We start from the raw sequence: 12,855 nt of genomic DNA, 5'->3' as shown, positions 1-12,855 counted from the left end.
CCACCAGAAAAATAAATATAATTAAACAAAACCTTGAAATGGTAGTAATAAAAATCATATAAATAATATCATTATAAGATTATCATTGTTAGCAAAGAAAATGTTCTTAAAGATTTTGTTAACAAATTAAAACTTCTGTGTGATTCTTTCAGTGAACACTAATTCATTATATGTGTTGAAAATATTGAGTTATTTAGGATATTTTAAATCAATTTTACTGATAATAATTAAGGTAGTTGAATAAACCGAACCTTATTTTTCACTTAATAGTTATTATCCAGCTTTAATACCATTTTTCAATTATCACACCATACATATACTCCTTTCACTGTATATGACATAAAAAAAGCTGATTATTACAATATTACTTATTATCCCTAAATTATCTACTTATGGTATAATAGCTTATTATTTCAATAAAAAATAAAAAAAAGCCAACACAGTAACTATAAAAAATATGCATAAATTTGGTACTGCAATTTCAATGAAATCCGAAAGCATTGCAAAATCTTATTAGAATGTTTCTATAAAATATTATTAAATAAACAATGCTATTTATTTTTATACTAAACACTTGGAATTATATTAATATAAAAAGGAAAAATGAGTCATTACAGCCAATTAATAACATAACAGTAATAATGTATTAATAATTTTTTTTTATTTATACAGGCCAATTCTTTTTTGCACTTTTAGTTTCATAAAAATTTCAATTTATTAATTATTAAATATTTTTTTAAATTCATCTCTTATACATTATAAAGGTGTCAACTTTATTTTTTAGATGGTAACCTACATATTTAACTAGATTATAAAATAAAATATGATCTAATTAAGGAAATGATTTGTTGATCACAACTTTTGACCCATTTGTAAGTTATAACTATTTTAAATATTGATTGGAGGTAAAGTGTGAGTTATGTTATTTTTAACTTTACGCATTATTCTGTAGGGCTCTTCCTCCACTTTGCATTTAAAAATTTCTGAAGTACTAGTTCAAAAGTTTTTACTGAATAGTCATTTTTTAAATTAGATTAAAATCTATTTAAAAAATATAGTAATTATTATTTATTGTTTGAAATAGTTAAATATGTATGTTACCTTAATATATACAGAGTGGCCCAAGATTCACTGACAACTTAAATAACTTTAGTTCCAGTTTATTTTTATTGCAATTTTTTTTTTTTTTTTAATAGTTAATATACTTGGGGCTATAATAATAATTTAATTAATGCCATTTCTATAATTAAATTAAAAAAATTTATGAAGTGTTTAAAAAAATTAAAATTAGCCATTTTTTTGAATAGATTTAAAAAAATTATTTTGTGAAAAAATATCTCATTTATATTGGGCAGTTAATTTTCTGTAATATATTAAATTTTGTAAAAATTTAAATTTTTCTGTATTTATTCTACGGTTTCAAACACTGGCTATATTATATAAAAAAGGACAGAAGTAAACACCATCTTTTCACACTAAATATGATATCAGTATGGTTTTTTTTCATGAAAGTTATTAACATTCTAATGAACGGCTTTAGTTAAAAAAAAAACACAAACAATACCTATTATTTAAAAAGTAGTTTTAACTTTTTAGAATTAAAATTACTTATCTTACTTTTCTTCTATCCTTGTCTCTACACGTATTTCATTGTTTAATACCATTTAAAAGAAAAAAAGTAGATTGAGAGTGTGAATAACTTTTGATTCGGGGTGCGATTCGAGTGTCATAAAATAACAATATAAATATTCTTATGGATTTAAAAATCTTACCTGATAATTTTTTCTCAGTTGTTCTAATAACTTCAGTGATAATATTAATAAAATGATAAACAAAGTAACACAAATTCATGTTTTAGTTCACAAATTAAGCACGTAAGAACTTCGACAATGATGATCGCAATATCCGCGTAATGATATCTAGAGCACAAAATGAACAGGAGAGAATAAAAGTTTGCTCTGCCTAATTATAATATTTTTTACTCCCAAAAATCATTGTCTAATTCTTACAGTATAATTGTTATTTGATAAATAAGCATAAAATACAGAAATTATTACAGATGAATGGAGTATATTAATAATTTTATATATAATATTAACATAGTTTTTTACACATAAGATTAGGATTAATACAATGCATTTAATTATTAAAATTGATATGTATAATGAATATAAAAATATAGGTAATAACAAGTAATGTGGATAATAACAATTTCTAATTATTTTAATAAAAATGAGATATATGAGTAAATATTTTATCTCAATAAATATAAATTTGTAGTATAGTATTAATAGTGATATAGTCTATTATAGCAATATAATATTCTTTAATACAGTTATTGCTAAATATATATATATAACGTAAAAAGCTTTTTTAGTGTTGTGTCTTTATATCATGTTGTCTAAAATACAATTTCATATGAAAAAAATTACAAATTTATCTTAATAGTTAAGAATATAGGTTAAACAAAATTGTTATATACATTTTTTAGGGTGGTAATATTTTAGTAACATTTATTAATATATATAAAAATTTTTTTGTATAAATGCACAGATAACAATATATAATTTTAGGTGTACATTTTTTAATTTGCTTATCAACAATATAATTGAGATACTATAGAATAAAAATTAATATTACAATATTTTGAAATTATAATCTTAATTTTCTATATTTTGTAATTCGTAATTCTCGCATATGAATATTGAAATCATTTTTTTTTTTAATATCTGTTATAAAATATTAAATAGTAGAGTTATAATTATTTTAATATTATTAATATATAATGAAATAACATAATTGTTTTTTTTTATTATATCAAGACATTATATTTTTATAACAAAATGATTAGTAGTTTCAACAACAATTAATACAAAAAAATGTATTATAGTTTATAAATCTGAAGTTGTTTTTTTTAACCGTCATGTTCTCTTCATACATAGTAATAGTCAACATAAATAAAAAAATTCAGACTTCTTCTGAGACTCGTCCTTCTAGACCTTTGCCATTTGTAATTTAGATGTATTTCCATTTGATTTTGTAATTGATAGATGTATAAGTGCAATGATTTTTGTTTTCAGTCTTCACATTTTTAGTTGGGTTATTTGTAACATCCTTTTAAAGTCATGAATGTTATGATAAAGAAATTTATATTATATTATATACATATAACATATATTATAAACAATGTTTTTCCTATCTTGACTGATACATCAACAATTGTCTAAAAATATTAACCTCCAGAGTCAAAAATAAAAGTTACGTGCTTAATGTAATTAATTTTCATGGCGAATTTAACAAAAGGTTCTGTGTAATTTTTAAAAAGCCAATAATATTTATTTAAAGAAATATATTTTTTACATGTAAAACGTTTCTTTTAAAGTTAGGTAAAATGTTAAGAATATTTTTTTATAAAAGAAGTTAAGTTATTATTACAAAGTATAGATTTATCTAATAAAAATTAAATTGTTTTAATAAATGTGTTTTGAAAAAGTATATATTTTAAATCTTGTGCTATTTTCGTAGTGTTACAAATGTTAAAATTATTATTAAAAATTATTTTAAATCGATCTGTTAATTTCACATATATCTGTAAAAGTTTATAAATTAATACGATTAAGTTATAATACTGGAATTTTCTATTGCCTTTAATAGATCTATTTTTCTTTTAATTAAAGACTGATTTAGTTTAATTCTCTCATTTATATTTTCATTTGGAATAACTACACAATTAGAATATAAATTATTGGTTTTAATTAATGTTGGCGTTGTAAAATTATATGATTTGTTTGTTTTAATATTTTCATCTATTTGTTTGTTTAACTCTACTTTTTGTGATAAACTATCTAATTTATCTGAATTTTAAAAGATAAAATTCTTTATTAAACTTTCGTCATTATCTGCTTTAATTTTAAAGATATCTTTTAATTGTGAATTATTGTAATGTATTAATATTTTAAGAAATTTTTTGTGTTCAGAGTTTGTCAAATGAGGTGATATGCCCTTTAATTCTATATCGAAATTTTTGTCTGTAATTTTGACTATTATTACATTTAGAATTAAACAATCGAATTTTTGTATTTTTATTATTATTAATAGCTGACATATAATTTTCGATATTTTTATTTAATTGATCATTATTTAATGTATTAATTATTAAGAAATAATGGCATTGAAGATTTATTATTATGTAAAGTTGAAATTTTTTTATTAGAATCAATTACGCTATTATTTTTTAATAAAAATTCTTGGCCTAAAAGTATAGAACAAGTCAAGTTTTGATAACAAATGCCTTAATGTGATAATATACAGAATTTATTTGTAAAATAATTGTTGTTTCACCTAAAACTGTGGGTGATGTGTTATCTGGGTTTTCTACTTAAAAATTTTTTCTATTGACCCTTTGATTTTTCGATATTAAAGTGTAATTTACGCAACAAATCTTTGACCCGTACAATGTAGCATAGAATTTTAATGCTTCAGAGATATTTTTATTTTTTAAGGCATAATTATTATATTTGTTTGCTAAGTACAAAGATGAACTGTTTTTTTTTTTTCAGAATTTTTGTTTAACTTTAAATTAATGGGTTTTAGAATTTCTTTGCACATAAGAACTGAATGATCATTCATATTACAAATTTTTTGATTTTTAAACGATGCACAATGATTTTTTAATTGATTATTGTGTGAAACTAAATTAATATTGTCATTCAAAAATTGCTCCTGACTTTGTTCCAATTTCATTAGTTGATTATTGAAATTTATAAAAATAATTTTGGGAAATATTATTAATTTTTTTATTTACTATGGACCTTTTTATTTCAAGTGGACTACTAATTGTTTTTTCAGCAATCATAAATTCTATCATTTCATATTTTCGAATATTCCTTTTTAACTCATATAAATTACGATTTCGAAGCATACTAATAGATCTAATAATACATGGTTTTATCACATTTCGTAATATTTCTTGTTCTAACATATTACTATCAATTCTTTTACATAAATCTATAACATCATTAACAAAAACTACTGTTCGCTTATCATCTGTTTTTTATTTTCTGATAGTGAATGTAAAATAAAACTGTTTCAAATTCGTTCATAATTTTTTTTCTAATTCCATCCATGACAAATTTTCTGACTCAATATTATCATTAAAAGTAAGAGCTGCATCTTGTAAAAAAGCTACTAAATAAAGCGATTTATCATTTTCTGACCAACCATTAATTTCTGCTGCCCTATTGAATGATTTTAAAAATTCATTTATTCTCTCATTTCTGCCGCCCGAAAAGATTGGTGGATTATAGAATAAATTTCCATAAATCTCCACGTTATATATTTATTTACAATTAAAAAAATTTTCTTGTATAAAACTCTTTTTCTAAATACTCACCAAGTACATTTTATTAAACTTTTTTTTATGTTAATTTAGATTTTAAATACTTCTAAAAAAGTTATATAACTCAGCTCTCCCGTGTCTTTTATATACTCTACAGCTTTTATTTGTTCTTCATTGAACCTTCTAAAACAATTTCACTTACTTTCTCAGTCATAAAATTACTTTCCATATTTTTACGGGAATTAAAATTTTTTGTTCAATTAATATTCTATTTTTAATTTTGTTATTATTTATCTCGTGTTATTATTCATTAACAATACGAATTACAAATGTGGAAAATTTAATCTCGAGAATTCTGTTCACTTTTATATTCTTAAAAAATATTTTTTTTCACTTCTCAAATTATTCGTTAGTAATACGAATTACAATTTTGGAAAATTTAAACTGAAAATTGACTGTTCAAATCGGACTCGCTCTCTTGTTTTTATATTTTGTGTCAAAAGTTTATTTTTGTTTAGTTATATAATGTTAAGGTATAACCCTTAGTTGAAATTAACTAAGTTTATAGTTGGGCACCACTTATCGTAATTCAAAAATTAATAAAATTAAAATTAAAAGAAAGAGAGAGTGTAAGTTACTTTTGATTTGGGTTGCGATTCGAGTGTCATAAAATAACAATATAAATATTCTTATGGATTTAAAAATCTTACCTGATAATTTTTTCTCAGTTGTTCTAATAACTTCAGTGATAATATTAATAAAATGATAAACAAAGTAACACAAATTCATGTTTTAGTTCACAAATTAAGCACGTAAGAACTTCGACAATGATGATCGCAATATCCGCGTAATGATATCTAGAGCACAAAATGAACAGGAGAGAATAAAAGTTTGCTCTGCCTAATTATAATATTTTTTACCCCCAAAAATCATTGTCTAATTCTTACAGTATAATTGTTATTTGATAAATAAGCATAAAATACAGAAATTATTACAGATGAATGGAGTATATTAATAATTTTATATATAATATTAACATAGTTTTTTACACATAAGATTAGGATTAATACAATGCATTTAATTATTATAATTAGAATAACAAAGATGACAAAAATAATTAATAGATTTCTTGTCGGAAGGAACGATTTTTAATCATAGATTTATGATCTAATTGTGTGTATTATAATATTACTAAACAGTGTGTTTGTTAAATGTATATTTAAATTATTTTTGTTTGAAAAGGATTATGTCCTACGAATATAATCTATAAATATCCCATGTTATGGTAGTGACGAGTATATTACGACAAAAGGCTTCTGGAAGGATAGTCAACTCTCTATTAGAAATACATATTATACAAACATATAAAATTTACAGATTATATAATAAATAATTATAATAAAATATGAAAAGAAATTTATGGAATAAAGTAGGAAAAATAGTAATGAGTTTTTTACAAATCGTGTTCTCTTTAGATCATAGTTAAATACCTTTTGAAAATTTGCATTAATATTTGAATATAACCTGTTCATAAATAATTTTTAGGTTTAAATGTTATTACTTATCCTAAAATACAAGATATTGTTAAAGTAAAATTTGAAGATGATTATCTACGCTCTAAAATAATTGAACAAGTTGATAATGAAAGTTATAAAGTATTCTTCATTGACGTGGGGAAAACTGTAACAGTTAATTCAAATAATATTTTTGAACTCGCAGATGAATTGAAAATGGTTAGTATTTAATTAATGTGATTTCTATTGACTAATTATGTAGGCCTTAATTAATAGATTTTTTGGTCCTATTTCAATATATTAGACTTTAATAATTAGAGGGTCGGTTGGGTTGAGTCGGTACGCGGCAGTGTTTAACGCGCACTGTATCAGGTTCGAAACTCGGTCAAGGGCGGTTTCATTTGCCGAACAAGAGATCACTTCGGTAATTGGAGTCGCCATTCCTCGCTCCGGTGACGGACAACCACCCGTCTTGGAGTATAAATGGTTAAGAAACCTTCTTCTTTGGGGGAGGCCGCGATGGCCCTTAAGGGTTGATAAAAGCGAAAAAAAAATTTCAATATATTAACATTATTTAAATACTGTTCATTGATATATTTTAGATTCCTGGATTAGCTATAAAGGCTGGACTAAAAAATACCAAAAATATAGAGTTAACCAATTGTGTAAGACAATATTTTGAAAATTTATGGTATCGAGGACCTATCCCTCTAGTTTTGGTAAGATTTATGTTTTAATTATAATTCAAAGTCTATTGTATTATAATTTTATTAAAAAATTATTTGATATTTGGAGTGTATAAATAATATATTGTGATTTTATTTGTATTAATTTGTATGATATTAATAATGTAATAATTTACAGGCTAAGTAAGTTCAATGCTCATTAACTTTGTTTTGTGTATAGGTATGTAATGACAACAAATCAAATTATTTATTTGAAGTCAGTTTGAAAAATAAGTGTTCTGGATTAGATATTATTGAAGAATTGATGAATATTCAAAAAATATCAGATGTTCCTAGTGTACCAAAAGAACAAAGTTCTAATAATCATGGTATAACTAATATAATGTTTAAATTAAATCACTTTTAGCTTCGATGCGAAGCTGAGAAGGTATTGGTTTTACTATGATGTTTTTTTTTTTTTTTTTTTTTGTGTCTGTTACCACTTTTTCTCAGCTCTCATCGAACGGATTTCTTTCAACGATACGTCAAAAGATCACAAATCGTATCTAGTCGAAGACATTACCCTTAAAAATTGAAAAAAATTCCTTCGTTCCCCGTAAATGGGGGAAACCTCCGAAAAAATTACAAATTTAATAATGGCTAATTTTCGAAATTTTTTCAATTTTTTTTACTAAAAACTGCCGTAACTTTTTCAAAAATGAACATATCAATATAATTTTTTTTATAGATGCTTGATGTCTTTACCTATCATTTGGTATATTTTTTTTATAAATTTGATCCTTTATCTGCCCACAGGGGGGAATTTAAAATGACAACTTTTTCAAAAAAAATTAACTTTTTCAAGTTAACTTTTGAAAGTGTTCTGGAAGATCTGACACTTTTATATATATCTTAAATTAAAGCTTATGTAATATACTTTAATTTGAAAAAAATTTGACCTCTGGACTTGTCTTCGTGGAGAAAATAGACATCAAAGTTAATAAAAAATTACGATTTTTGTACAATAATTTTTTTTTATATTTTTAACTTAATAATGCTCTAACTTTTTCAAAAATGAACATATCAATATAATTTTTTTTATATAGATGCTTGATGTCTTTACTTATCATTTGGTATATTTTTTTGTAAATCTGACCCTTTATCTGCCCACACGGAGGGATTTAAAATGAAAACTTTTTCACAAAAAATTATTTTTTTCAACATAACTTTTGAAAATGTTCCGGAAGGTCTGACACTTTTATAAATATCTTAAATTAATGCTAATGTAATATACTTTAATTTAAAAAAAAAAAAAATTGTCCTCTGGACTTGTCTTCACGGCAAAAATGGCTACCGAATGCTATTTTCCTGTGAAAATTCTCGATTTTATTATTTATATTATATTTAACTTTATAATGCTATAACTTTTTGAAAAATGTATGGATCAATACAATTTTTTATGAGAAATAATATTTTTTAATAATCCCATTTTCATTCGACATATTTTATCTTAATCAAGATATTAATAAAGAACCAGCAGATCATGTAGCTTTTGGAATAAAACACCCATTTTTTTTTAAATTAAACACTATCTAAAAATTTGCATTGAAGCGTTTATTTTTGATAGTTATTTTTAATCACTGTCAGATATCATTATACTTGATCCAACTATACCACGGCACCACTGTGCCGCGACCTCCCTGTGCTGGGTTTTTTTTTTTTTTACTTTAGTAAATGATGTGTCATTCATTTATTGTTAAACCAAATCCAACATAATATAATTTGAATACCAATTTAATGAAAATAAAATAAACTCATACTTAGTGTACATACTTGAAAGGTAATCTGGATTTTTGGTTTAATTATAATTATACATAGGGACACGGTATAGAGTTTATCTCAGCCGCATATCAAATTATTAACCTATAAGAGGTGTATCATAATCTGAATTATTAATGCGCTAATAATTTAAAACTTTTAAATTATGAGATGTGTAAAAATAAATGATTTACATTTATTTTAAAAATTCATCTAATCATTGCCATAAATAAAACACAATTTTTGAGAAACTATGGAAAAGCTACGGGGCTAATCTCCAACCAATTTTCGTCTATGTATCTGAAATTATAAAGTGATATAATCGGCGCAGAAAAACGTATCTTCTTTTTCCTTGCCTTTGTCCTAACTACTTGAAATCAACCACCCTTATCTAAATTTCCATTTGATACGATCATCTATGCATACATCAGCCGTCCTCATATTGAATTCAATAACATCCTTCTAACTTTTTTGGTCTTCCTTTAACATTCATTTCCAACAAAGTTGCAGATTCCTTTCTCTTCATAACATGACCAAACCATCTAAGTCTATTTTCTCTTGTTTTATCAATGATTGATGCTACACCTATACTCCTTCTTATATGTTCTTTTCTTATCTTAACCTCTCTAGTCATTCTACTCATCCATCTAAGCATTCTAATATCTGCTACACTCATTCACTGCTCTATTCTCTTGTCAACCGCCCAACACTAAACTATACATCATAGCTGATCTCATTACAGTCTTATAGAACTTACCTTTCAGCCTTATTGAAATTATCTTATCGCATAATACACTAGACACTCCTTTCCACTTCAACCTGCATTTAATCCTGTGTCTTACATATTCTTTAATACCACCGTTTTTTTTTTGCGGAACTGATTCTAAATACTTAACTTTGCTCCTCTCCTATCACATCCTTTCTTATTGTCACTGATCATCTCCTTTTATCTATCTCGTGTACTCTTGTCAAACTCGTACTCTATATACTCTGCCATACTTCTACTTATTCTTAATACCTTTTCTTCAAGAGCTGAATCTCATACCTCTAGGATTTGATTAATTTCTTTCCTATTTTCTCCTATTAATATTATATTGTCAGCGAACCACATGCACCACATTACTTTTTATATTTCTTTAGTAATTTCATCCATCACTATAGAAAATAAGTAAAACCTTAAAGCAGAACATTGTGCACTCCTTCTTTTACCCTAAAATCTCCTGTTACTTTGCTCAAATTTTTATCATGGTTCAAGTACCATCATACATATTCTTTATAATATTAATGTACCTTTTTGGTACTCTTCTTATTAATGACCACTTTAAAACCTTTCTCGGTACTCTATCATATGCCTTCTCCAAATCTATAAATATCTATGAAAGATAAATACTGCTAAATAAAGTCAAAAAAATATTTTTAAGATTATTATTATTTGAAGAAGAAATTATGGTCAATGATAAACCAATCATTCTGAACATATTGTAGCTAGATTGGTTTATAAGTCGCACAAGTGCCGAATAACAATATTTTATTTTAGCGGAAACGGCAACGAGGGAAAGCGTTTATCATCAATGTAAAACCTATAGGCATGTGCACATAATCGATACAAATTTTCTATTTTGTATATGGCTGTTTATTTATTATTTAAAAATCTTAAATTGTGATATTGTGTATTATAAATTATTATATTGTATACTTATGATAGAATAGTCTTTTTAATTCGTTAGTAGACAAAATCACGTGCATTTTAATTTTAATAATAATCATTTAGTTTAAGAAAGTTTGTATTCGTGGAAATTTTGTTTACTGTTCAGTGATTCAAATATTTTATTAAGATTATTGTGTATGTCATGTTGTGAGTATCTATGTCATTGATTTGATCTTATAACTTTCATAGGTTTTAATTTTGTATACACGAAAGCAAAATTATGTATTTTTAAGGAGTAATTTATTTATAAATACTATACATAGATTTTTCTTCTTTTTCCTATACTTTTTAATTAGTTGTCTTACACAAAAAACTAGCTCCATCATCGATTTTCCAGGCAAAAATCTGGTTCTTTGTTATTGATGTTTCTCCTCATATTCTTTTGTCAATTACTTTTTCCCAAATCTTCATACTATGACTCATTAGTTTTATGTCTATAATTTCCACACTCCTGTATATATCCTTTGCCTTTAAATATCAACACCACAATACTATTTTTCCATTTATTTAGCATTTTCCTTTTTAATAGGATTTTATTAAAAAGATCTTTTAATCATCTTATGCCAACACCGCCTTATATTTTTTATACTTGTACTGGCACTTTATCTGGTCCTACTGTTTTATTTTTTTTATTGATGCTACAGCCTTCCATACCTCTTTATCACTAATTAAATCTACCAGTTTCATGTTGCATGAGATATATTCTTTTTACAATACTCCTCATTCAGTAATTTTTCAAAATACTTTTTCCACCTTTTTTCACATCATCATCGTTTGTTAGCACCCCCCTATTATCATCACTTTTTATACATGTTACATTATGATAATCTTTAGACAGTTATTCTCTTACTTTTGCAAGTTCATATACTTCTTTTTCATCTTTATTGCTAGTCTATTTTACAACTCTTCATACTTCTTAAACTTCGCCTTACTTACTACACACTTGGCTTCTTTGCACAAGCGTTTATACTCCATCCAATCTTCTCTCTGTTTTCTTTTCTGCCATACTTTGAACTGCTTTTTCTTATTCTCTATGATCTTTTGAACGTCCTCATTCCACCACCATGTTTCTTTGTTTCCTGGCATTCTACTCCTACTCTCACCAATTATCTCTTCTGTAGTATTCATTACACAACTAGGAAATCTATTCCACATATCATTTATTTCTCTCTCAATATTCCACACCGTCTTTAAATCTCTTTCTTTTCTACATAAAATAATCAATCTGTGATCTATTACTTCCACTTTTATAAGTTATTTAATGTTCTTTCCTCTTTCTAAAATAAGTATTAACCACATCAAGATTGTATAACATTGCGAAATCTAGAATTATTTCTCCAGCCTCATTCTTTTCATGTCCTCTCCTCTCATAACCGACATGTCCATTCATATCTCCATGTATCACTACATCTTCATTACCAAGTATTTCTTGCATCACAAATGATAAATTTTTCTCTAAAACACTTCCTTATCTAATTCATTACATCCTATTGTGGTGTATAGGCACTTACTACATTCAACATTTTTTTCTTGAAAATTAATTTTAGAACTATAATTNTTTTTTTCTTGAAAATTAATTTTAGAACTATAATTCTGTCACTTTTCCTAACTACTACTACTTTACTTTACATCTCCTCATCCAATATTATCTCTACACCATTTTTTGTATTGGTTTTACCTGAGTATATAACACTTAGGTGGGTAAACCGAATTAAGACAATTCGGTATGAGGTACGCACAATGGACCAACAGGTCTGAGTGCATGGGCATTATGTCCACCTCGATAATAACTAAAACTAAAAAAAAAAAAAA

General features: G+C 25.0%; 1 protein-coding gene across 4 annotated transcripts in view; it reads left to right on the top strand.

The window, feature by feature from the left end:
- The window catches only part of LOC126896591 (maternal protein tudor-like), a 40,591-nt gene that overhangs the window by 21,781 nt on the left and 5,955 nt on the right, over positions 1–12,855 (top strand). For all 4 annotated transcript variants that reach the window (XM_050669518.1, XM_050669517.1, XM_050669516.1 and 1 more), the window contains 3 exons: positions 6,884–7,071; positions 7,455–7,571; positions 7,759–7,906. In XM_050669518.1, coding sequence (XP_050525475.1) covers positions 6,884–7,071; positions 7,455–7,571; positions 7,759–7,906 — 453 coding nt within the window. The remainder of the gene's footprint in view (positions 1–6,883; positions 7,072–7,454; positions 7,572–7,758; positions 7,907–12,855) is intronic.

Source organism: Daktulosphaira vitifoliae, unplaced genomic scaffold, assembly GCF_025091365.1.
Source record: "Daktulosphaira vitifoliae isolate Bord-2020 unplaced genomic scaffold, ASM2509136v1 Scaffold_1, whole genome shotgun sequence".
In the NCBI taxonomy this organism is placed as follows: domain Eukaryota; kingdom Metazoa; phylum Arthropoda; class Insecta; order Hemiptera; family Phylloxeridae; genus Daktulosphaira; species Daktulosphaira vitifoliae.
Note: the sequence above shows the minus strand (reverse complement) of the source record. Positions and strands in the feature narration are given on the sequence as shown.